The sequence below is a fragment of the Amphiura filiformis genome, chromosome 10 (genome assembly GCF_039555335.1).
Source record: "Amphiura filiformis chromosome 10, Afil_fr2py, whole genome shotgun sequence".
Taxonomy (NCBI): Eukaryota; Metazoa; Echinodermata; class Ophiuroidea; order Amphilepidida; family Amphiuridae; genus Amphiura; species Amphiura filiformis.
Genome location: NC_092637.1, coordinates 5,846,029 through 5,872,645, shown reverse-complemented (window position 1 = coordinate 5,872,645; position 26,617 = coordinate 5,846,029). Strand labels below are relative to the sequence as shown.

The 26,617-nt window shown below is 37.7% G+C and overlaps 1 protein-coding gene across 1 annotated transcript in view; it reads left to right on the top strand.

Moving 5' to 3' along the window:
- The first annotated feature begins 1,946 nt into the window (after positions 1 to 1,946).
- Positions 1,947 to 26,617, top strand: part of LOC140163335 (ubiquitin carboxyl-terminal hydrolase 40-like) — a 64,165-nt gene continuing 39,494 nt past the window's right edge. Inside the window, exons 1-5 of the mRNA XM_072186733.1 lie at positions 1,947 to 2,060; positions 9,194 to 9,410; positions 10,626 to 10,693; positions 12,086 to 12,199; positions 14,196 to 14,360. Coding sequence (XP_072042834.1) covers positions 9,206 to 9,410; positions 10,626 to 10,693; positions 12,086 to 12,199; positions 14,196 to 14,360 — 552 coding nt within the window. The 5' untranslated portion in view covers positions 1,947 to 2,060; positions 9,194 to 9,205. The remainder of the gene's footprint in view (positions 2,061 to 9,193; positions 9,411 to 10,625; positions 10,694 to 12,085; positions 12,200 to 14,195; positions 14,361 to 26,617) is intronic.

The following is a 26,617-nucleotide window of genomic DNA, read 5'->3' as shown; positions in this document are numbered from 1 at the left end:
CACCAGACGGGTAGTAAATTGTTGACTCGATCTTGCTCGAATGTCAGTGGATTGTTTCAGATAAATTTTTGTTGTAAATCCTCGTAGCCATACTTGTGTGGTTACGGTTCGCTATCTCTAAGGACCGCTATCTCTAAGGTTCGCTATCCCTAAGGTTCGTTATCACTAATTACGAAAAAGGTCCACTATACCTAAGGTTCGATATCACTAATATTGAAAAAGGTTCGGTTTTCCTAAGGTTCGATATCACTAATTTTAAATAAGGTTCGCTATCTCTAATTTTAAATAAGGTCCGCTATCACTAATTTATTAAAGGTTCGCTATCTCTAAGGTTCGCTATCACTAATTTAAAATAAGGTCCGCTATCTCTAATTTTAACAATCCCGGTATCCCTAAGGTTCGCTATCTCTAATTTCAAATAAGGTCCGCTATCTCTAAGGTTCGCTATCTCTAAGGTTCGCTATCACTAATTTCAAATAAGGTTCGCTATCTCTAATTTCAAACAAGGTTCGCTATCTCTAATTTATAATAAGGTTCGCTATCTCTAATTTTAAATAAGGTTCGCTATCTCTAATTTTAAATAAGGTTCGCTATCTCTAATTATAAATAAGGTATAGATAGCGGACCTTATTTGAAAGTAGAGATATCGGACCTTATTTAAAATTAGAGATAGCGGACCTTTTTTAAATTAGAGATAGCGGACCTTTTTTAAAATTAGAGATAGCGGACCTAGGCCTAATTTAAAATTAGAGATAGTGGACCTTATATAAAATTAGTGATAACGAACCTTAGGTATAGCGCATCCTAAGGGGTGGTGCAATAATTATGTGTACGGGGGTGAATTCTCAAAATGGTCTGCCAAAATCGATTGCCCCCCCCTTGGTCGTGCCAAAAATCTTTGCCCCCCCCCTTTCGACGGGCCAAAAAACCTTTGCCCCCCCTTTTGATGTGCCAAAAAATATTTGCCCCCCCCCCCTTACACATGCAAGATTTTTGGGAACCTGAATTTAAAACCTTAAATTGTCTTAACATATAATGCGAGCGCAGCGAGCAGGAAATTTTGCATATTTGAACGTGTTCGTAACGTTTTCCTATTTAGGGCGTAATATAGAAACGGTGCCCAAAATATCTGTGCCAAAATTGCTTGCCCCCCCTTTCGACCTGCCAAAATCGCTTGACCCCCTTTCGACCTGCCAAAAATGCTTGCCCCCCTTTTGGCCTGCCAAAAATCTTTGCCCCCCTATAATTCACCCCGGGGGTACACATAATTATTGCACCACCCCTAATCAAAATTAGTGATAGCGAACCTTAGATATAGCGAACCTTAATTAATTAGGGATAGCGAACCCTAAACAAAATTAGTGATAGCGAACCTTAGGTATAGCGGACCTTTATTGCAATTAGTGATAACGAACCTTAGAGATAGCGAACCTTCAATAAATTAGTGATAGCGGACCTTATTCAAAATTAGTGATAGCGAACCTTATTTTAAATTAAATTAGTGATAGCGCTTAATATTTTAAATAAGTGATATCAGACCTTAGAACTAGCGAACCTTATTCTAAATTAGTGATATCGAACCTTAGAAGTAGCGGACCTTTTTTTAGGTATAGCGAACCCTTTTCTCTATTAGAGATAGCGGGATTCTGATCTCCATATACCGGTACTTTATACGTTAGTGATAGCGAACCTTAGAGATAGCGGGATGTCACCACTTGTGTTCCTCAATATAATTTGCATAGACGGCAGTATTGCCAAGGCCTGTTTTTCCATGTGGTTCCGTTTTGCCCCGGGGGTCCGTTATGCCCCACCTTCCCTACAGACCACAATGGGAGTGACACCCCGCCCCCCCGGGATTCGTCAAAACAGACGAAACACCATGTCCTCAGAGTTGGTAAATACGTCATCTGCTTAATTATTCATAGTTACCTTGAACGGCTGGAATACATGGATAAGGTCAATGGCGACTTCCATGACCAATGTTGCGACACGAATGTGAAAACACATCACAAACTATTGAAGTTTTAACTCGTTTTTCGTGGTGTGACTAAGTCATTAGGGTAAGCAGAACGATTTTGACTTTGTATTTGTTTGATATGTGGTGCTTCAGTAAATGTCTTTGCTTTATTCTCCATAGATAATGTGGTTTGTATTTTGCGTTCAGTCATTCAGTAAGCTTAAAAAGTTATTTCACTTTCTCAGATTTATTTATTAGGTATGCCAAGTGAATTAAAATTTGCCATCAAACTGCATCATTTTATATATCAAATTAAAGCCCTTTGAGTAAAGAAAGCCAAAACTGAAAACCTTTTTTTCATAGCACTTTCCGTAGCAAAGTTACATCTTGTCAAAGATTGACTTTCATCAAAAAAGATTCAGCTAGCAAAATTCCCAAAAAAAGCATTTCGATGGTGTTTCTAGATCTTAGTCTCATGACGATAGCACCTTTTTTTCAGACGATGATGGACGACATTATTCAATGTGGCAACAGCCAAAAGCGTAAACAAAACAGACAATATCATGACGGCAACACTACCTGCGCGCACGTTGGATGCAATTATTTTTTCCCCGGCCGAGCCAAGATGCGTTTTTAGCTCTATAGGTCACCCGGTCATCCGGGTACTTATTTTACATGACGCTACAGTCGGCTACACTTACGCTTTTCAACCCACAATAGATCGTGCAAGCTGAGCGACTACTTGAAGACTTGTAGCAGAGCTCATTCGGTTGTTTACGTTCTGTTTTGACCTTGAATCGAGCAAATTTCTCGGCCGATTTCGGTAAAATAAAGGTTAAATACCTTGCGAAAATTGCATTTTATGTGAAGCTGAACACATGAACATGTAGAGGAGAGTCTTTATTTTTGTTGTTGGCTGGAGGCCCCATGTCGAGAAGTTTTAGAAATGGTAGTATTTTGGCCGATTTGAAAAGGGACAAACCACAGAAAACTATAAATTTGACTTCTGAATCGGATTTGTTGTCAACGGAGGTCAACGGCTTGTGACGTCACTCCGGGGTCACCTATTGGGCGGGTGGCCCCATTACAGAAAAAAATGCACAAAATGTATTTCCCAGTGCAATGTATACATTATACCCTGTGTGGGTAAGTCATACTTCAGTATGACTTACCCTGAACGCCCCATATACGCGTAAGAGACAGAGACAGCGGCACGAGAGCCTGCCAATTTAAGCTTCCTATAATATCAATTGCATTAAATATACGAAGTCACAAACTTACAAACTTCAATATGCACTTCAAATATAGCAGACCAGCTGTTAATCATTACCGATCCTTCAGAACGTTTTACTCTTGCAGCTGTTTGATGTAAAATGCGACTTCGGTATCTCCATTTTCCCTATCGAAGCGTCAGGCGTTGTTTACAATTTTACGGAAATGTGGGAAATCGCCAGGCCTTCTTCTGGAAATGCGCAAGGCATTGTGGGAAATTGTCAGAGCTGTGCACGTTGTGTAGCCTAAGTTTCTTGGCCCCGATCTCGAAACAATAAACATGGCGGAATAAAATGACCGTGCGTAAGCAGTAAGGTGACTGGTGGATCAACCCTATGTAACTCATCGGTATGACAAGGTCAGGTCATTACGCATCATCAGAGTTGGTAAATACGTCATACTGCTTAATTATTCATAGCTATGCTTGAACCGCTGGAATACATGGATTACGCCATTGTTGTAGCCGAGAGAGCAAGCGTGAGGTCTGGACACTTTTCGTGTTCTGGACACAAATTTGTCATAAATATATTGGCGATGTCCAGTATTTAAGGGCACTTTTTACATACAGGTACGTTTGCTTGTGATAGGGTAGATTCGATAGCTGTACAAATTGTACAAAATATCAATTTCATACTGACCTCAAATTGTTTACAAAAATATATTTCTCCATACGTTGTCATTGTATCCATTGGTGGTGCGTGTATGTATACATTTTCACATGAAAATAGATAATTTTAGATTCAAAGAAAAAAGAAGAAGAAAATTATTTTAGTCATTGCCTGGGATGGGAATCGATCTCGGGACCCTCTGCGTGGGAGAGGAGACTCGTAACCACTACACCACGTAATCGCATTGATACACATGGTGGAAATTTTCAGTATATATCGTAACATATTGTGCGTTATTCATACAAAAAATTCAAAAAAACAGTACTTACAATATAATGAGGTTCATTGTCGAACCTCAACGGATTTAGACTGATAAAATATTGCTTGATAACATGCATAAACTTTTGGAATTATTTGAGATATTTTTGTGTTTACGTGTAAAACCAATGACGACGTCAAAATTCAGTCAATCTTGGCCGGCCCCCCCTGCTTTTTTTAATGGAACTGTTATCAAAATCCCTCTGAAATTCCATGTGCGAGTCTCTCATCACCAAAAAAAAATCATATATTTGGGTCAAGTGAAGTCATGGAAGTATAGACAACATATTTATGAAGGTTTCCTTGAGCAAGAATTACAAGTCAGCAAGGACGTCTTCAAGTACTCCTATTACCCCAGAACAATAAATGAGTGGAACAATCTACCAGCAACATTAACGCAACAAACAGACTCACTTCAATTCAAGCAAAGCATCCAAGACCACTTCCTTAAAAGCAACTAAACTGTCCACTAGTGCGCACACACTAGATTTTCCTTTTCGTTTGAACCCACCTGGGGTGTTGGAAAGTATTTAAGCAGAAGCAGAAAATATGAATTCCGCACAACTTCGTGTTAATGAGTTTCCACTGTACAACAATATGTTTCCATACAGTAAATTGAACAACACGAAAGGAATGATACATGTATCTGTGCCCAAACACAAGTGACTGCTAGCCTATCATAATACTAATCATGGCGTGTCCGTCCGTTCGTCCCTCTGATAGCGCACGGCTCACTAACGCGGAGTACCGACGGGCACAGTGAAAGCATTACAGTGTGGCTAATCGTGCAGGTGCATCTCATCGGATCAATAGGCCTATTTTCAACACAATACGGCACACGTGCCTATTACAGCAGAACATGACTATTTCCAGGGTGCAAATGACTATTTCCGGGGTGCAAATGATTTTTTCCATAGTTAACATTTGAATAGAAAAAACTTGGGTAATAGAGCTAGTCCTATCACTAGAACCACCCAATCCGAGAACCGCAAAATCTAGTAATGCATACAAAATGTAGTAGTGATGCAAACGCAGTTCTTTACTCATGCAATCAATACAAGGCGGTAGAAGAAACACATTCTCCCACTGATTATTAATATGACTCAATCACCCTGGATCAAATTATCGATGTAGTAACGGATTGCCTGACCGACACGACAGGTAATCAATAGATCGCAATCGACCGTATGACCGTGACGTCATGGACTTATACTACAGTGACACTGCCGTCCTGCCGCTTCACACATGCGTGAATTTATAATTATTTTGTATTTATTTTAATAATACTTTATTAAAACATTTTATCAAATTATAACTGATAACTGATTGAGTCTCGAGTTATTTTAATAAAAGTTATTAAAAGTCCGTTTATTTATTTATTTATTTATTTATTATTTTTTCTTTCTTTCTTTCTTTCTTTCTTTCTTTCTTTCTTTCTTTCTTTCTTTCTTTCTTTCTTTCTTTCTTTTTTTTTCTTTTTTTCTTTCTTTTTTTCTTTCTTTTTTTCTTTCTTTCTTTTTTTCTTTCTTTCTTTCTTTCTTTCTTTCTTTCTTTCTTTCTTTCTTTCTTTCTTTCTTTCTTTCTTCTTTCTTACTTTTTTTTTCTTTCTTTCTTTCTTTCTTTCTTTCTTTCTTTCTTTCTTTCTTTCTTTCTTTCTTTTCTTTCTTTCTTTCTTTCTTTCTTTCTTTCTTTCTTTCTCTCTTTCTTTCTTTCTAATACTTTACTTACTTAAATTTGTACTTACTTACTTATTCGTTCATTATTGTTTGCTTTGGTAGACCCTGTACCCACATTTCTAAGTTTGCATTTTACTCGGGTTCTCATGTTTTATAGAGAGCAAATATCGCTGTGTGCAAAGTATCCTTTAGATGGTCTCTGCTTTCTAACATTGATACTCATGTGTGGACACACGCATAGCACATGCTCCGTGAACTATTAATAGACACATGCTCCGTGAACTATTAATAGACACATGCTCCGTGCAGCGTCACTACTACGATTATTGATCAACAATCGTAGGATCGATTGGGAGATTATAATCCAACAAGAACAGTTGGAGAGTGTGCTTCTTCTACCGCCTTGTCAATCAATTCACTGAACAAGTTATTTAATACTCCTCATCCGTCTGGGACCCGTGTAATGTACAAAAAAACCAAACGGAGACCAGTTGGAAAGAGTGCAAAAAAGAGCAGCATGTTTCATTCTTAATGACTGCATCTGGGGCTCTCTGCATCTCAGATGGTCAAAGACCTTGGATTTGAACCACTCAGTACCAGGAGGAAAGCAAGAAGACTCAGCGTACATGTATTTCAATACAAAGCAAGACTCTGTGACCTGTCCCTGTCCATCAGGGTTCGATTAACTTTGAAAAATGTGTAGAAATTTTTTAGCGAAAACCTTATTTAGGTGATGTTCTTATATAGGGTACACAACTTATAAGTTCCCCCTAAATACTTTTTAAAATAAATCGAAAAATATTTGACAAAATCCAACCCTGGGAAAACGTACTATGAGTAGCCGTATTTGTTTTACACATATTGACCAAATTGTAGCGTCACACATCATTGCGTTCAGTCACAATGGTTCATTGTAAAAGAGACCGTTTTAAACGGTGTTAAAAGTTGCATCTGAGTCCATAGGAGTCAGCTCACAAACAATACAGTAGACCAGGTCTATTCATGTGTTTGATAAAGAAAACCTGACTGCTATGGACTCAGATGTAACTTTAAAAACGGCCTCTTTTCTTACACAATTAACCATTGTGACTGAACGCAATGACGTGTGACGCTATAAATTGGTCCACATGTGTAAAACTAATAGGGCTGTACATATCTTTTTACATTTTTACATTTTGTAAAATATTTTTGGAATTATTGTCAAAAGTATTAGGGGGGAACTTATAAGTTGTGGACCGTATATTAATATTAGCATATGTTTACATTGTAAATAATTGCTAGATACTAGCTGAAATTTGTGTAGCAGGGTGTCCAAAATGGGGAGCATTTTGCTCCACGACACAAGTTAAATCGAACCCTGCTGCTCATCTTTTGCAGCCTATGATCCAGCACCAGTCGTGCCATCATCATCCCGATTCATATTCTACTGAATATCAGCCAATAAAGATTGCTACAAAGTACAAGAACTCATTTGCAACTCAAGTACCAAAAGCAATCTGTGACTGGAACTCTTTACCACCACATCTAAGCCCTTGGAAATGACCTGACCTGGAACAGGAATCAACCACTTGTCATTGAGATATTTCTCGGCAGTGATAAATCAGCTTATCAGTGCTGTGTGTTGACTAAACTTTGTGTCACAGAAATGTATTGTAACAATTAAACTATTTTCAATTTTTTTCCAACCATTTTTTATTTACTCTACGGTACACATCGTCATCATCCCTATATCTTCGTGTTAAAAATTGCTGTGATAGTACAGCGAATCCTCTCGTTTTTTAACAGCTACGCATCGCGATTTTGTTCGAGATAGGCCGAGCGACTCAGGCTAAGCATACCGTGACTATCATATGAGATACCACAGCGTTTCTATATTCTACACATTATTACGATTTGTGTATGCTCTAGTATCCCATATGATGTTTCTATTACAAGGTTTTCAGGTAAAACCAGAGTTTTTTGTTTCCAGTACACTCACTCGAAAATCAGTACACTAATTAGCGGGGCCTTGCAGCTTGCTGTGGATATCTTTTACTGCATTTTTAATGTAAAAAATTTGAAATCCAATGTAAAAATTGAGATATATTTAATTTTGAGAATGACATTTATACTATAGGAACGCGTTTAGCCCATCCAGGTGCACGTTCTATAACACAATGCATATGTAACCTTTCTTTATCTGTGTCAATAATAGAATATTGATTTCAACGGAGTATTGAGCTGTATGGAAAAAAGTATTTATAATACAGGGTGTTGACACTGTGCGGTAGAGTCCAAAGTTTACCGTTTTCTAAAATCCATTTTCCGTCTTGTAATCCGTGTTGTACAATTTGTAAATCTGTGTATCATGAATAAAGCTTAAAATGTATAATGATATTACAATAAAGCGTTCAATGTCGCGATCAATATATTCTCACGATAATAGGCCGACTGTTACAATGTTTGGAGGGATATAGGGGGTTCATGCCTTGGTAATATACCTTTGTTTCGGTATTATAAGCAGTATTTGTATCATAAAAATTGACACACACAATTCTCATGATTGTTTTGAACATTTATTTCTCATATCTTTTAACAATCATACAAAAAATTTCCGTGTTGTACCTCCGATTCCGTGATTTGTTTCCATAAAGCGGAAAGCGGAAAACTTCGGACTCTACTCTCACGGTACTCAACATATTTAAAGAATCATAAACTGACAATCCTGATTTTCGTTCTTTTCTTTTCTCATGGTGCTGTCCAAAGTGTTTTTGGTTATGAGACTTTTAAAGTATACTCAGTAGCGCTTCATGGAATGAAATTTTTATCTAAACTGGCCTCAAAAAGAAACTTATAATTTTTTACAACTTGTGAATCACAAAGTCATATCTTAAAATACTGTCAATCAAAATGAACCAAAATTACACACATGATTACCGTAATACTCTACTCAAAACACATGTCAGTAACCAAGCAGTTGTCCAACTGACACAACAGCAAAATGCACTGTCATGGGACAGTTTCCTGGACTTCCTTCACTTTCACAGCCCAACATTTGGCACCCAGGACAAAAAATCTGTGAGAATGCACACAAGATCCTTGCAAAGATGATAAAATGGTGCTGCTTTCTGCTTTTCATACACTTTTTTCATGAAACAGGGCTGGGCTGTGAATGTGGTCCAGGAAGCTGTCCCATGTCAGTGCATTTTGCTGTTGTGTCAGTTGGATAACTGCGTGGTTACTGACATGTGTTAAGAGTAGAGTACCAGTAAATCTGTGTGTAATTTTGGTTCAATTTGATGGACAGGATTTTAAGATATGACCTTGTGAAAAAATATAAGTTTCTTTTTGAGCTCAGTTTATTTCTCTACTTCTTTGTACAGACACCCACCACTATGTTGGAAGGGCTATTCAACGAAGAGAGTGACGTAGGAACAACCTCATCATCCACCAAGAACTCGCCAGAGGGTTGTAAACCAAGCGATTCTTCACTGCCACCTCCACGATTACTGTGCGGTCTTGCTGGCATACAGAACCAAGGCGCAACATGTTATATGAATGCTTTGCTGCAATCTTTGCTTTATACACCAGAATTAAGAAGTAAGAGTTTGTTGAATCATTAAAAAAATATAACCAAAAAATTAAAAAAACTTTCAATAGAAATTGAAGGCAAATAAATAAATATATGTACCTGCTAATATTTGCGGTAACTAACTGTTACCATCCTCAGGCTGTACTGACTGGCTGTGTTCTTCACACTTGGATGATTTAGGCGTTTCTAGAAGACTCATAAATTTTCAGAAGATCCTGGCCCCTATCTCTGTTTAGCTTGACTCGTTTCTCCTCTCTGATGGCTATGGACTGCTTTACCTTCCTATCGAGGAACTTGTTTTCCTCCTCCACAATCTTAGCCAAGCCTTGAAATAAGCAGATCTGGACCAGGAGCCACACATTTGGAAAAAGCGGCTCTTGGACCTGTGATTATCTAGTGAACCAGGAGCCATTTTTAAAGAGCTGGGAGTCAGTTCCATTTTAATTGTACACATTAAATACAAAAACCACTTTAACTACCAGGCTCTAATTTTTGTTTAAATGTAGAGCCTGGTTCACTTGATTTTGGTGTGGACCAGGGGCCAAAATGTTATGACCATTGGGTAAATGGCTCCTGGGTGCCTGCTTATTTCGAGGCTTGATCTTAGCTCTATAAGAAAAGGAAATTCTTTTAAGAACATTCAATGCAGTAAACACAAGCTTCTAAAAAAGTCTGTATTTTAGATCTATTGCAGGGGTTCTCAAAGTGGCCCGCTGTCTAGATCCGGCTAACCAGTATGTTTGTCCCTTGAACAGCTCTGAAATGTACAGTAAACATAGCAAACTAAGTGTATTTGGCCCCCAAATAAAAATCTTTGATATGATTTGGCCCTCTGTGGCCTGCAAGCAAATACAGTTCGTCGTCAGAGTGCAACACTATCGTAAGTGCAGTAGAATGTAATAGCTGCCTTTTGTAAAACACCTATTGTTTGCAGCAAAATCCCCTCATCATGTTCATTGTAAAGTGTGGCTGTTCTGTATACTTTCCTGATGGCCACTAAGCTAGCCCCAAGATATCACCTGTACATATAGTTGGGTGTTTTTTCTACTGTTATTGGTTGAAAAGTAAGTTAATTTATTGAAATGTTGCAAATGGCAGCTATTGCATTCTACTGCACTTACGATAGTGTTGCACTCTGCCGACGAGTTGAGATCCACTGATCTATTGTAACTCATCCATACATGCAACTCCTACCAATAATTATGTTAATATTTGAATGACAGAGGCTCTATTTCAGCTGGACCAAACTGAGCTGGGAAGATTGGAGGACCGAAGTAAACCAGGAGCAAAGGTAAGTCATTTTGGGGTCATCCGGGTCACCCAGGGGTCATCTGAGGTCAAATTAGTAAAAAATGATGTATGCGCATGAAACTTGGTGGGTACAGTCAACTTTTAGAGTCAAATTTTTGGATGGTCATTTTGGGGTCATCCAAGGTCAAATTACTAAAACTGTCATATGGGCATGAAATGTGGTGGGTACAGTCAGCATTTAGAGCCAAATTTTGGAAGGTCATTTTGAGGTCACAAGGGGTCATCTGAGGTCAAATTAGTAAAAACTGTCTTATGGGCATAAAACTTGGTGAGTACAGTCACCATCAGCCAGGTAATTGCGACAGCCGAGAACCGCCAAATACGGGTAACCGCCTAGTTTCAATAACCCCAGTTCAAACAAGGGAGCAGTTGATTAGGCCAAAAAAAAATTGTTTGTTTGTCCACGTCCGACCGACTGTGTACCCTGGTCCCGACCGTGTCTTTTTTTTTTAATTTGTTTAAATTTACGTTGAATGTGCTAGTAAAACAGTGGTTAGTATAAATTTAAAGAAAGAAAATGTAAAGAAAATGAATAGTATAACATGCAGAACCATCTCAAGAGTTACACCAGTAAAGTGCTGTGTGTTTTGACTTATTTACCAGTCTTCAAATTGTCAGTTTCAAGTGCAATATCTGTAAAAAAAAATCTGACCTATCGACCCAACTGTTTCATAAGCCTCTATGGACAAACAAACCTTTTTTTTTTGGCCTTAGCATGCATTCAGTATGTGACAAACTTTACAACCGATATTATTTTATTGCCATTGAGCAAAGGGAAGATTGCCTTTACTTTAGGTAAGTGACATAAATTGCCAGGTTTTTTTTCATTTCTGAACATGGTATATTATTTTTATGAGTACGCTGTCGGTTTTCACAATACTGATGCAGCCAGTCCCTGTGTGAGTAGACCTGTTAAATCCGACACTTCAAAAGAAATTGTCCTTTTTCGAAACTTTACGACATTCATCAAAAAAGAAAAAAATGAAATTTCCATGCTATTTTGTCCAAATAAGCTTGCCGTACAATCATGTTTTCATCAGAAAGTCGAAAATTACCCCCGAAGTTAACCTGAACCCGGAAGTAGAACGAACCAGGAAGTGTGTTTACACCGGAAGTCGATGATCGTAATTCATATCAGTGTGATTTTAAGCTTATCTATCGACTTTTTCAGCATTTTTTTATCTCATTACAATATTAACCCTATAGCTACTTAATCATTTCTGAATTATTTATTGGAATGTCAAAAATCATTTGTATGAGGTTACTTGGAGGTCAACTCTTACCTAGCTAGCAAATATGAAACAAGAAAGTATGGCGGGCCATACATTACATAATTACTAATCAACTTGTTTTTGTTTGTGTGTACATGTAGGTGCGTGTTATTCCAATTCAACTGCAGAAATTGTTTGCTAGGCTGTTGTTAGTAGAGAAGCAATGCATAGGTACACAGGAGTTAACAGACAGCTTTGGCTGGACAAATAATGAGGTAAGGGGAGTTCCACAAGGTTCTATCTTTGGTCCACTATTGTTAGTATCAAATAAACAGTTGGTACATACCACAGAATTAGAGAAAGAGAACCACTTATAATCGCACCGTCAGCTATTGGGAGAAAATTGGAGGTATTCAGGTCCTTGCCGATGGTGCGCGGAGACGATCAAAAACAATTCTGCGTCTCATCTGAAGCGTCTTGGTGTTCGTGTGTAGGTCGCATCAAGTGCATCTGTAAAATGCACCCATCATCCATGTGGGCATCTGTGTCGAGCTTGCATGACAATGAATGCCTCAAGCGCATTCCGAGGGGAACTGGATACCCCCAATTTTTGCTCCATGCCTGTATCAAGATGGCGGTAGAGTCCCGGTTCTCCTTCTCTAATTCTGTGGTACATACAGAAGTTTGGTTGGTCAAATAATGAGGCGAGCAGGCTCATACAAATGTGATATTACTGGGTTCATTTAAGATTCTCGGTTAGTTACTATAAGCAATTCATAAATAGAATAAATAGAAGAGTTGAAATAATGAGGAAGCAGAGTCCCACAAGGTTCCATTCTTGGCCCACTTTGCATTCAGGTACACAAGAGTCCACAGACAACTCTAAACATACAATTATGAAGTAGTTGAATCCCTTGCAGTTCTGTCCTTGACTAATTGTCTCGCCTGATAAGGCAGGAGACTATATAATCACTTTTCCGTGCAGATGTGTGTAGGGGTGTGTGGGGGTGTGTATGTGACAAATTTGGTTAAAGTTTTGGTTAAAGTTTGCTTTCCGCCTATTTTCTCGGAGACTATGAGTCGCACGTTCCTCAAACTTGGTGGGTGGGTGCATCTTGACCCGAGACAGAACCGGTTTGTATTGGTTAGTGGGTCAAGGTCACTGAGGTCATCTAGGGGTCATCTGAGGTCAAATTAGTCAAAACTGTCATATGTCCATGACACTTGGTGGGTCCATTCAACATTTAAAGCCAAATTTTCGGAAGGTCATTTCGAGGTCACCAGAGGTCATCTGAGGTCAAATTAGTAAAAACTGTCGTATGGGCATGAAACTTGGTGGGTACAGTCAACATTTAAAGCCAAATTTTTGGAAGGTCATTTCGAGGTCACCAGGGGTCATCTGAGGTCAAATTAGTAAAAAGTGTTGGATGGGCATGAAAATTGGTGGGTACAGTCAACATTTAAAGCCACATTTTTGGAAGGTCATTTCAAGGTCACCAGGGGTCATCTGAGGTCAAATTGGTAAAAACTGTTGGATGGGCATGAAACTTGGTGGGTAGTCAACATTTAAAGCCAAATTTTTGGAAGGTCATTTCGAGGTCACCAGGGGTCATTTGGGGTCAAAGTAGTAAAAACAATCGTATGGGCATGAAACTTGGTGGGTACAGTCAATATTTTAAGCCAAATTTTTGGAAGGTCATTTTGAGGTCACCAGGGGTCATTTGAGGTCAAATAAGTAAAAACAGTCGTATGGGCATGAAACTTGGTGGGTACAGTCAACATTTTAAGCCTAATTTTTGGAAGGTCATTTCGAGGTCACCAGGGGTCATCTGAGGTCAAATTAGTAAAAACTGTTGCATGGGCATGACACTTGGTGGGTACAGTCACCATCAGCCAGATAATCGTGCCCAGCCGATAACCGCCAAATTCATTTACCTCTACCAAAAGTAATTAAAAAAGCAGGTGGTCGCAAAAGCAGGCGAGACTTGTGGTTCGAGAACCGCCTTGTTTTACTTTGTATCCAATATAAATAGTTACACATGAATGAACTGATTTGGCTGGACCAAATATTGATCAAATGTTATTTTTGCAGGAATTACAACAGCATGATGTATAAATACTTTAATGTGTTTTGTTCAGTGCTATAGAGGATTCTTTGATTCGGACATCATGACGGTGTCCCATAAGGTTCCATTCTTGGTCCACTATGCATAGGTACACAGGAGTTAACTGTTTTGGTTGGACTCATTTGATTATTTGTTATTTTTGCAGGAATTACAACAGCACGACGTACAAGAACTCAACCGTATTTTGTTCAGTGCTATAGAGGATTCTTTGATTGGAACATCGGGACAGAGTCTTATATCACAGTTCTATCATGGAAACATTGTCAACCAAATTATTTGTGATGAATGCGGAAGAATCAGTGAAAGAGAAGTAAGTGTCGTCATTGTCTGCATTTCTAAATTGGAGATACAAAATCATAGGAAGTTGGTTTGAAAAGTTCAGCAGGTGTAAACTTGGATATTGGATTTTGTTCTACACTTAAAAGGGCATTTCGTGATCCACAGCATCATCCCCCCACTTTTCTCAAAAAAAGTTGAGATTTTTATATCACTGGAAACCTTGCTACATAATGTTTATGTACAAAATATTTCTTGCAGATTAATTCGTTTTGCAAAGATATCATGAAATTTGAATTTCGTTCTGGTGCACCAGAACGAAATTACAACACATTGTCTATGGAGCAGTGAAATTCACATAATGATGCATAACTCGCAAACGCAAAATCGGAATCAACTGAAATTTTGGGAATAAGCTTTTTTCGTGAATATCTACTGAAAAATGTCATAAAAAGAAGATGCTAGGATCACGAAATACTCCTTTAAGCCATCTCAATTTAGGTTATAATTTGGTTCACCTCAAGTTCAGTAGTGACGTATGTGCATATTTCCCTAGTCGCAGTATCGAATTGCGCACGTAAAGTTAATCGCGTAGAGCGTTCAATGGCGGTTTGCCAGCACGCTTGCAGTGCAGTCGCAAAAAAGCATTGACGTCACTTCCGAACTTGGAAGTGAATTAAGGTATAGTGACATCAGTTCTTCAACACAGTTAAGCTGCAAGTGTATGGACAAACTTCCATAACGCAATGAACTATAGGCATAGTCCAGATTTCTATATGTTTTTTTCTTTCTCTTGCTACATCGTTTGAGCAATGGATCTGGTAATTTGAGGCGGCGATCTTTGCATGATTGTTCATGATTGTTACTTATTTAGCTAGGAAAATTCGGACGGAAAGTGTCATTTTTGGAGCATTTTGTTACTGAACATTTTACCAAATTTCATGGAATAGTCTCCTATGCAGACTGTTTGTGGTGCTTTTCATATTACAAACACTGTACAAACTCCTTGATCTGGCGATTTTGTAAAAGAGATGTTGAACTTTACTGCTTCAGTGCGGCTACAATGTTTGCTTTTCAGTGTTGCTTTGCCTTACATTCTGCAAGTCAATAGATAAAGCACCAATTGGGCTTGTGCTGTGTATAGGCCCTTACTTCTGTGCACGAGCCATGAGCAAATAGTGTCTCAAATTCTCCCAATTTGGGCTACCAAATTTTTGGTTGGCAACCCTGACTATGAACAAACATCTTACTCATTTATCACACATCTTGACCAGTCACTAAACCCAATTAGTTATGTAAACATTTACTCAAGGTGAGTAGCACTTTTTCAGTGCCTGGTATATCAGTATATGGGACCATGACAACCCCTCTCTGAGGTGGAATGTTTTAAAATTATTGTTATTCGATTTGTAAGGAAAAGTAAGTATGTTTTGCCGTTTCAACGAATGAAAACGAGCGAGTATTACCAAAGTTATGTTTGAACTAATTATGACTTTAAAAGTTCTAGGTATAGGCCTAAATGTAACAATAATAGTTAATATACAGCATCATATGGTCAGCAGAAGAAAATTACATCACCTATGATGTCATATCAGTGTCCTTGACCGGGGTCCTTACTCCTTGACCACTGAACAGCGTGATATCATGTTGATAACAGATCTATAGAATCAAAATCTTCATCATATCACAGATTCTCAACAATTTGTGATCATATGGACCCTATTGATGTGAAAGTATCCTGTGTCGTTTTATGGATAAAAATGACTCAAAATGTTATTGATGAAATGGTTGCTATCATAAACATCAGTTTTGTCTTTTCAACGGGAAAAATCCGATACAAAATAAAGTTTTTAGGGCCTAGCTATAATATGGGCATAATTTATTCATGTAGGCCTATAGTATTGAACAATGTACCCCATTTGACATGCACTTATAGATAAATAAATTGTCTTACTTTATTAATTTAATAACTTCTTTATTATATATAAAATGACACATAACTTATGTGAAGTCACTTTCTATCTTTTTTATTTGATTCATAAAATTACATTCAACAAAATGATTGGAGAGAAAACACACAAGGCACTGGGCAGACTGTTATAGAATGGAGTAGGTAAGATGCCATGTCCATAGCTTCGCAGGAGTTTCCGACTAGCAATCAACATGATCAGCACATTCAGAAAAACACAGTTTAATTGATCATGCCGGAGTAAACCAGGTGGTGGCAGGAACATCAAGGTTGTCCGAATTTCCCCATATTTGGTGTAGTAGGGGTGTTTGATGAAATATTCTCCCTGAAACTTTTTCAGGATTCTGACCCCCCTTGTTAAGGGTTTATAGCCCTTATTTGTTTTGGTACAATCTACCCCCTTAAAAATGGATGAATTTTTCCTGAATTTAAGCCAATTTTGTATTCTCATTTTTTCACAAGTGGTTGAAGTTATTTAAGTAAATTAAGTATTTGTAGGAAACATCTACCCCGGGCATTACAGGGAACAATTGACATTCAACCAACCCCTATCATTTGGCTCTGGGGTGTGTCTAAAGATACCCCCCTCAAAATGTCTTAAAAATAGAATTTATAGTTGATGAATTCAAATGCAAATATAAAAAATATACATCCAAATTTTGAATTTTTGTTGGTGTCACTAGAGTGACCCAACATGTGGCTGTGTGAAACAAATTAGAATATCTTGGGGCGGTGTTGCTTTTTTCAGAAAATACAGTGTTTCTATATGGTATTTAAGCAATATTACAAAGCTGAAAATATTGTAATATTAATGAAATACGTGATTATTTCAACTACATACTTTATTTAGAGCTGGTTATTAAGTTGAGTAAGGTTTTAAACTTTAATAACATGGATAACAAAAGCAAAATGTTACTAAAATTTAAGTGTTTCTAGATTTTATTCGATCTAAAATGAGAAAAACCTAAAATACTTGGTCAAAGGCTTCATAACACATGGATCCTTTATCACCATCGTCCAGCCGCACAGTGCAATATATTGGAGAAATCCTACATTCTTTTATAGGAAATACACTGAATTTGGCACAGATGTAGAGCTTATAACGCTGATTAATTCTTGATATGGGATCAAGTGCCCGGGATAAAGTGAAACATTTCAATATGACTTCAGATATTTAGGTTGAAAAACGTACTTTTTATGTGATATTTACCACAATTTTTACCCAAAAATGTCATTATTACAGAGGATATAACTTCTTCAAGGATCCTCCTCAGTAAATTTTAATCTTCTCCTTTACGTAGCTGTGGGTTTGCCAATATACTGTGCACATAAATACATGCTGTGACACTATAAAGGACGAACCTTCTTTATACTTTAATGAAAAATCCATCTTTGCCGGCATTTCAAATAATGAAACTCACACACAGCAATATTTGTCGCCAAAACTGCTGCCAAAGAGAGAATAGTTTAAGGTCACCCAAGCGTAACAAATCCTTTATTCCATACAAACTTGCTTCGTAATATCATAAATAATCGACTATTTAGTAGAAGAAAGAACAGGACACAACACATATACTGCATATCATTTTCCAAATAACTTTTACAGGTTTTCAGAATAGGTAGTTTTTCCAAACTTGAATTCATCATTTTTACATAATAGCATGTAACTTCTATTAGAAACGCCCAATTTCTAAAATCTAAAATTCCTAAGAAAGTTAAATAAATGTTAATTTTAGAATTTAAAACAATACTACCGATAGTAATGCTCTTCATACCAAAAAAAAAAGGTACAACATTCCTGGTATAAATCATTCTGGGACACCCTGTAGCTGAGGACAGGCAAGTGTCAAAATGATATTCTAGGTTACACATAAGAAGTTGTATGGAACTGAAAGTGCAATGTTTACTTTGTTTTGAGGAATCACTGCAATAAGATCCATGTATTGTTTTTTTCACACTGCTTTTGGAAATGTTGATAACGATCGGAGCCTTCTCAAATTGTCACAACTTATTTGCTTTGTTTTGAACGATTGTAATATACAATATAATTGTAATACAAAAATTATTACCTCATTATACCTCATTCATTCTAGTGAACATTATAGTTAAAAATAATAATTCAAGCAACCCCTATCATTTGGCCTCCCTCAGAACTTCTTTAACATTTTCATTTTTATTAAATTAATTCACAAGCATATAGAATATACATCCAAATTTTGTTTTGTTTTCATCTTCCTTGAAATGAACCAACCATAGGCTGTAGGCCTAGACTGTGGGAAACAAATCAGATTATCTTTGGATGGTGTTGCTTGGTTTAATTGAAAATTCAGTGTTTCTATATGGTATTTTAGCAAGATCACAAAACTGAAAATCTCCGTTAAGGAAGCACATGTCTTTTAAGGTTGGTCTGAACCCTGGAATTATGGAAACTTTCGGGCCTCATAACTTCTAAATTGTTGGTCTAAAGTATATAAAAGTATTACATATTTAGAATGGCAAAGACTTGATAAGTTCATCTGTGAGGTCAAATTTAAAAAAATTTGGGCCAAATTTTTTTAAATTAATTTTTAAAAACTAGATCAAAATATCTAGGACCCGTTTTTTCATTTTTTTGAATTGAAGAAAGAAAGAAGAACTGACCAAAAACAGTACAATCACAAATTGGAAATTTGCGATTGTAATTGAATAAAATACTGGTTTGATTTAGTGAATACTTCAGTATTTATAAGGCAGTTGCAGTTCAAGCAGTAAAGCATGAAATTGAAGATCATAAAAGACCACATCTGCCCCAGCTACTAGCTAGGCCTACTGGAACTACATCCTATGACTAAGATTCTTGGGCACTTGCAGTAGGCCTATAGTGTTTCTAGACTAATTATTTGTGAATGTAAACTGTGATCCAATTTATTTGAAATGATTATCTTACTCCTTTATAAACTATTGTGATTTATGTTAGTTATCAGCTATTATCACAGTAACCAACTAATATCCTAGTTTCTTACTCATAACATTGAGGGCTTTTAGGCATAATTTTTATTAATATATAAAAACAATATATATGATATAATTAAAAAATGCATACACAATAGGCTACATAATGGACGTAAATTTATATTGCAATTTTGTTCATCATGGTTTATCACAAGGTAGTCTTGTATTCAGTATTTCTGTTTTGCATTTTACTCAGATAGCTAAATATGAATTGTTTTGTATTTAGAAACACTTCTGCAGACTTGACATGATTCTGTTTAGAAAAATCTAAAACAATGTCACCATATGAAAACATTTTAAGCATTTTAAGACTAAAAATAGAATTGTCACATTCAGTTTCCTCCAATTTTTAGACTTACAATATTATTTTCAAGAAATTTATTAGGCGAAAATACTGTCTAGAAACACCAATTTTATGCAAATTTGTTACACCGCCCACATCTACCATTTATTGTTTGGAGTAGACCAATATAGCCTCAAAATGTTGACATTAAAAAAAATCAATATTTAAGATGTATATTTTCATAAAAGGGCTTTAAAAATTACCTTTTTTTTTTTTTTTTTTAAAAATGCTAAAGAGGGGTAACATTGATGACCCCCTCCTGAAAACCCAAGACCCCAATCATTGCAATTTCAAGTTCTATATTACAAATAAACTATGCTCTTGACAAATATTTCAAAATAAAATCCAATCGAGAAGTTGCTGATAGAAAAATAACTTCATAAACTTTGCCATTTTTCAACTGTTTTCACAGCAATTTTCCTGTGTCAAAAGCCCCAAATTAGGGGGTACCCATATCTCCCTACCCAGGGGGGTCAGGTGGGTCTAGTCTGGCATGTGAAAATATGTCATCCAGTGCATCAATCTTACAAAGTATGAACCGATTTGGCCAACCTTCATGTTCCCAGATTTTGTCATATTGCCTGGATCTCTCTGGCATGGACAATTAAGAGTGAAGATTGTAGTGAGTAATCAGTCCTTTATAAATGTGCTGGCCACTATCTATTATAATATAGTCCCGGGGGACACACTTTAGAAGTGACGGGTATGTGCCTACCAAGGTCGTGAAGTAGGGGCCTATCAGGTACAAAGCGTCATTTAAAAAAGGGGGTCATTGGGTACAAACAAAATAAAAAAAGGGTGTCATTGGGTATAATATTTTGAAAAAAGGGGGTCATTGAGTATTAGATTTTAAAAAAGGGTCATCGGGAAAAAATATTTGAAAAAATGGAGCAATGAGGTTTGAGAATACTGACATGTGTTTTTCAAAGTTGGCAGCCCTGTATACATAGCTATACATGGCTAGTTTCAAGTTTTTATTTGGAAATTGCTTTTTACATCAGTGGCACTCATCTATCCGATGGTGCATCCAAGGCATTAAATATACAAACAAAACTGTATTAAACAAAATCAAATCAAAGGATACTTGACAAGCAAAAGGTACAAATAAATAAATGCCTTGAATAAATAAATATCTTGAGAACCGTAAGTATATTTTCAAAATGCTGATTTGTGCTTGATCACAGCACTATGGTGATTTTGAGGTTTGGGAATACTGAAATGTGTTTTTCAAAGTTGGCAGCCCTGTATACATAGCTATACATGGCTATACATGGCTATACATGGCTATACATAGCTATACATGGCTATGCATGGCTATACATAGCTATACATGGCTATACATGGCTATGACATGGTTACATATGGCCATACATAGCTAAATGAATTGTGGGAAGACATGAAAGAAGCAGTCCAGAGCACAGCAAAGAAGTACATCCCTAGAAAGATGAAACGGAAACAGCCGTGGATCTCTCAGCAGACCTTAAACCTAGCTGATGACAGGAAGAGAGCAAAGGCAGATGGAGGAAAGGAAGAATGGGCACGCTTAAACAAAGAGGTCTCCAAAAGTGTTAAGGAGGACAAAAGAAACTACATCGAAAGGAAGTGTGTGGAAATGGAAAGATGTAAGGGTGACTCAAAAATAGCTTTTGGTATTGCCAAAGAACTTACCAAGAAGTGGACCCCCAGGATGGATGTTATAAATGATGAGAAAGGTAACACTCTTACCGAAAGTGTAGACATCAAAAGGCGATGGGTTCAGTATAGTTCCCAGCTGTTTGAGGCACAAGATGACAAGGTGTATGTACAGTGTGAAACAGTGAGGAAGAACCTCCACCATTGAGATCTGAAGTTGAGCTTGCCATGGAACAAATGAAAATGCTAAGTCACCTGGCATTGATAATGTAGCTTCTGAGTTGTGGAAGGCAACTGGGAAAGAAGGATAGACCTAATGTGGCGTCTATGTGGTATCATCTGGAAAAAAGAAGAAATGGCCGAGAGACTGGTGCAGGGCAGTATTTATTCCACTGCCAAAGAAGGAAATTTGAAAGAGTGTGCCAATCACCGGACCATCAGCCTGATTTGTCATGCAAGTAAAGTGCTTCTGAAGATCATCATCAAGAGAATGAAGAACAAAATGGAGCAGGAAATATCTGATGAGCAGGCAGGATTTCGTGAAGGAAGGGGTACTAGGGACCAAATTGTCAATATCAGGAATGTGATTGAGAAATGCAGAGAGCATAGACTTCCTCTTTACATGTGCTTCATAGATTACAGTAAAGCTTTTGACTGTGTTAGCCACCCTCAGATGTGGGAAACTATGAAAAGATGGGTTTTCCAAGTCATCTTGTGGATCTGATCAGCTGCTTATATGAAGACCAAGAATCGGCAGTCAGAACAAGTAGTGGAGACACAGATTGGTTCAAGATTGGAAGAGGCTTACGACAGGGCTGTGTGCTATCACCAAACCTATTTAACATCTACTCTGAAGACATAATGAGAACAGCTTTGGAGGGGTTTGAAGGTGGAGTGAAGTTTGGCGGTACAAGAATTACTAACCTGAGGTGCGCCGATGATACCACTCTTATTTGTAGCAGCAGAGTAGAGCTGATTGATCTTTTGAAGCGCATCAAAGAGGCCAGTGAAGAAAAACACCTTCTCCTGAACACAAAGAAGACAAAAATAATGGTTGTAGACAAAGAGAGAAAAAGTGATGAGTTTGTGATAGATGGACAACAGATTGAGGAGGTGAAGCAATTTGAATATCTGGGTTCAATGATTAACAACAGTGGTGACAGCACAACTGAAATTAAGAGAAGACTGGCTATTGCAAGGACAACTGTGCAGGGCATGTCAAGCATATGGAAAAGCAGAGGCCTATCCATTGACCTCAAGGTACGCCTACTTCGTGCAACTGTGTTTTCCATTGCCACTTATGGATGCGAGTCTTGGGCTATGACCAAGAATGATAGGAAAAGAGTAGATGCTTTTGAGATGTGGTGTTACAGGAGGCTTCTACGAGTGACATGGAAAGACAGGAGAACAAATTCCTGGATCCTTGACAAGATTGGTACAAGTCTAACCATCAGAAGCGGCATAATGGGGAGAAAGCTGAAGTACTTTGGCCATATTGTCAGGAAACATGGAGGTGTAGAAAAACAGATTTTGCAAGGGGCCATGGAAGGCCGACGAGGAAGAGGACGTCCACCAACATCTTGGACTAATGACGTGAAGCTGGTTTCTAACCAGGGAATGCAAGGTGCAACACACTTGGCATCGGATCGAGTGAGATGGGGTACTCTTGTGAAGACCACAGCAGCGCTACACAGCGCCACCTGACACAGAGAGAGAGCTATGCATGGCCATACATAGCTATCCATGGCTATACATAGCTATGCATGGCTATACATAGCTATGCATGGCTATACATAACTATGCATGGCTATACATAGCTATGCATGGCATTTACCATGAAATTGTTGTAGTTTTTAAGTTTCAAGTTTTTATTTGGAAATTGCTTTTACATCAGTGGCACTCATCTATCCGATGGTGCATCCAAGGCATTAAATATACAAACAAAACTGTATTAAACAAAATCAAATCAAAGGATACTTGACAAGCAAAAGGTACAAATAAATAAATGCCTTGAATAAATAAATATCTTGAGAACCGTAAGTATATTTTCAAAATGCTGATTTGTGCTTGATCACAGCACTATGGTGATTTTGAGGTTTGGGAATACTGAAATGTGTTTTTCAAAGTTGTCAGCCCTGTATACATAGCTATACATGGCTATACATGGCTATACATGGCTATACATAGCTATACATGGCTATGCATGGCTATACATGGCTATGACATGGTTACATATGGCTATACATAGCTATGCATGGCTATACATGGCCATACATAGCTATCCATGGCTATACATAGCTATGCATGGCTATACATAACTATGCATGGCTATACATAGCTATGCATGGCATTTACCATGAAATTGTTGTAGTTTTAAGTTTCAAGTTTTTATTTGGAAATTGCTTTTTACATCAGTGGCACTCATCTATCCGATGGTGCATCCAAGACATTAAATATACAAACAAAACTGTATTAAACAAAATAAAATCAAAGGATACTCGACAAGCAAAAGGTACAAATAAATAAATGCCTTGAATAAAGAAATATCTTGAGAACCGTAAGTATATTTTCAAAATGCTGAATTCTGCTTGATCACAGCACTATGGTGATTTTGAGGTTTGAGAATACTGAAATGTGTTTTTCAAAGTTGGCAGCCCTGTATACATAGCTATACATGGCTATACATGGCTATGACATGGTTACATATGGCTATACATGGTCATACATAGCTATCCATGGCTATACATAGCTATCCATGGCTATACATAGCTATGCATGGCTATACATAGCTATGCATGGCTATACATAACTATGCATGGCTATACATAGCTATGCATGGCTATACATAACTATGCATGGCTATACATAGCTATGCATGGTATTCCTGACCATAACCCATAACAAATGAGCTACAGCACCAGTGGTGCTCTTGTTTTTTTATTTATGTCAAGACATATCAAGGCATTAACAGCTGTTATCATTACGATAAAACTGACGGGTTGGCGCCTAGATTGCTATTAACCTCCTTTTTGAAGCTCGTCCGTTTCACAATTGAATACCTGAGTGGAAGAAGGGCCCAACTCCAATTTTTTGCAAAAATGAGTTAGACCCAGCATTTTTTGCCAGCAGACTGTTCTTCCTTGTGTGTGAAAGATGAGCCAAAACCCACTTTCCAAATAGTCCTCCACGTACACTTAATCCTGGTTTTCATGGAAGAAAGGCCTAACTCCATGGAGTTGGGCCCTTCTTCCACAAATATTAGGCTAAAGAGGAATTTTGTTCATCCATGAAATTTTGCTTTTCACTACAATAAACTTTCTTGCTAACATATTACATGCTTCTACTTGTGCAATTAATGGATAATTTCCAAATTTATGTAGCTTTTTATAACACATCTGCTTACGAAACTGGCACTTGCAGTATATTAGTGGAAGAAGGGCCCAACTCCAGCTTGTATTAAGACCCGTACCGTTGCCATGGAAACATCATATATGATTTCGAATGTATGTAATACTGTATGTTCATGTATTAAATGTCCCCTGAAGATAAAAACATTCTGTCTATAAATTTTTTCCAAATATTCAGTTTTTTCTTAATATCTCAAAAACAGTTTTGATGGAGTTGGGCCCTTCTTCCACTCAGGTATTCAATTCCAGGAATGTGAGGCGGGAGTGCATTCCATGAGCGGGCTGTAGATGGAATGAATGACCGCTCATGACTAACAAGATTAGATCTTGGAATTTGAACTGCAAGGTCATGAGATCTAACTGAGCGGCGAAGGCGAGGGTCAGTCTGGAGCTGGTCCGGAAGTAGTTGGCATAGTATTTCAGGGGCATTCCTGTAGAACATTCGATGGAACATAAGTAGTGGCACCTACTGTTCTATGGTGAGCCAAAGGCTGAATTTGAAGAGAGGATAGTTCTTCTCCAGGGAGATCGATGATGCGACCAGCACGCCTCTGGACTGCATCTAGTTTTGACAGTGATGTAAGAGTTGTTCCATGCCAAGCTGTGCTAGCATACTCCATCTTAGATCTGACCATACTCTTATAAATTATGGCTCTCTGAGCTGGCACCAAGTAGGGTGTAGCGCGTATATGGATTAGGTTAATGTGCAAATTGTTTTGGTGTGGGTGGGAGAGGGATGTTGCCAAAAAGTGCATTCATGAATATCCTTAGTTTGTTATGTCAGGTTTGATAGGAGAAAAATTGGGATGAAGTGTAGATGAGGCTGCTAAACAGACCACCCTCTTTGCAAAATCTTTGCCACTATTCTATGGTCCATGTAACATACGGGCAATATTGCATCGCACATATTAATCGCGCACATGTACACATGTGTACAAGGGTAGTTTGTCGGCATGCTTGTGGCACAACTGCGAAAAACCATTAATGTCACTACAGAAGAGAGAGCCAGGTATACCAACTTGGTGTGGGGAACAAAGACAAGATAAAAACTACTGCAGTATATAAACCAGAATGGTGTACACAATACTGCACTAGAAGAAATCCAAAACCACAGGGATAGTAGACAAAGTTAACAAAAATACAACCGACATTTCGTGCAGATAAACTGCCCTTCCTCAGGGACAAGCAACAAAAATATACACAGCAAAGAATTGAACCTAGTTACAAGTGGTTAGCAAGCATAAAAATTAATCATATTATAGCAAATAATCAAACCAAGGTAGCAAGCAAAATATAAAAACTACAGAGCCAAAATTATAGCATCTCTACCTCACTACAGAACTTGAAGTAAACCAATGTGTAGAGAAGTTGTAATTTGGAATCTTAGGTCTGTTAACCCTAACATCTTCAGGGTGGTGTGGTCAGACGTGTGTGCCTGCTTCACTGAATGGGAAGCACCCAGGCTGTAGTATTGTGCTATTCCAGTTGAAATGCACACAGCTGTGGAAGACATGACTTTACTTCCACACAGGGGGTGTAGATATCAAATGGGGTTACATGAATGGGGGACTGATTCCATTTGGAATCTACACCCCTGTGTGGGAGAGTTAAATCATGTCTTCCATAGGTGGTGTATGGATTTCAATTAAAATTGTCCATTTTCGTGATATACATATATAAACTGGCCTCAAAAAGAAACTTATAATTTTTCACAATGTCATATCTTAAAATCCTCTCCATAAAAATGAATAAAAATTGCACACAAGATTACTTCAATACTCTACTCTAAACACATGTCAGTAACCAAGCAGTTGTCCAACTGACACAACAGGAAAATGTACTGACATGGAACACCTTCCTGGACCAAAATTCACATCCCAGCAGATTTCTTTTGTTGGGTTCCAATTATTCGCCTGTACATGAAAAAACATGACACACAGGATAACTTC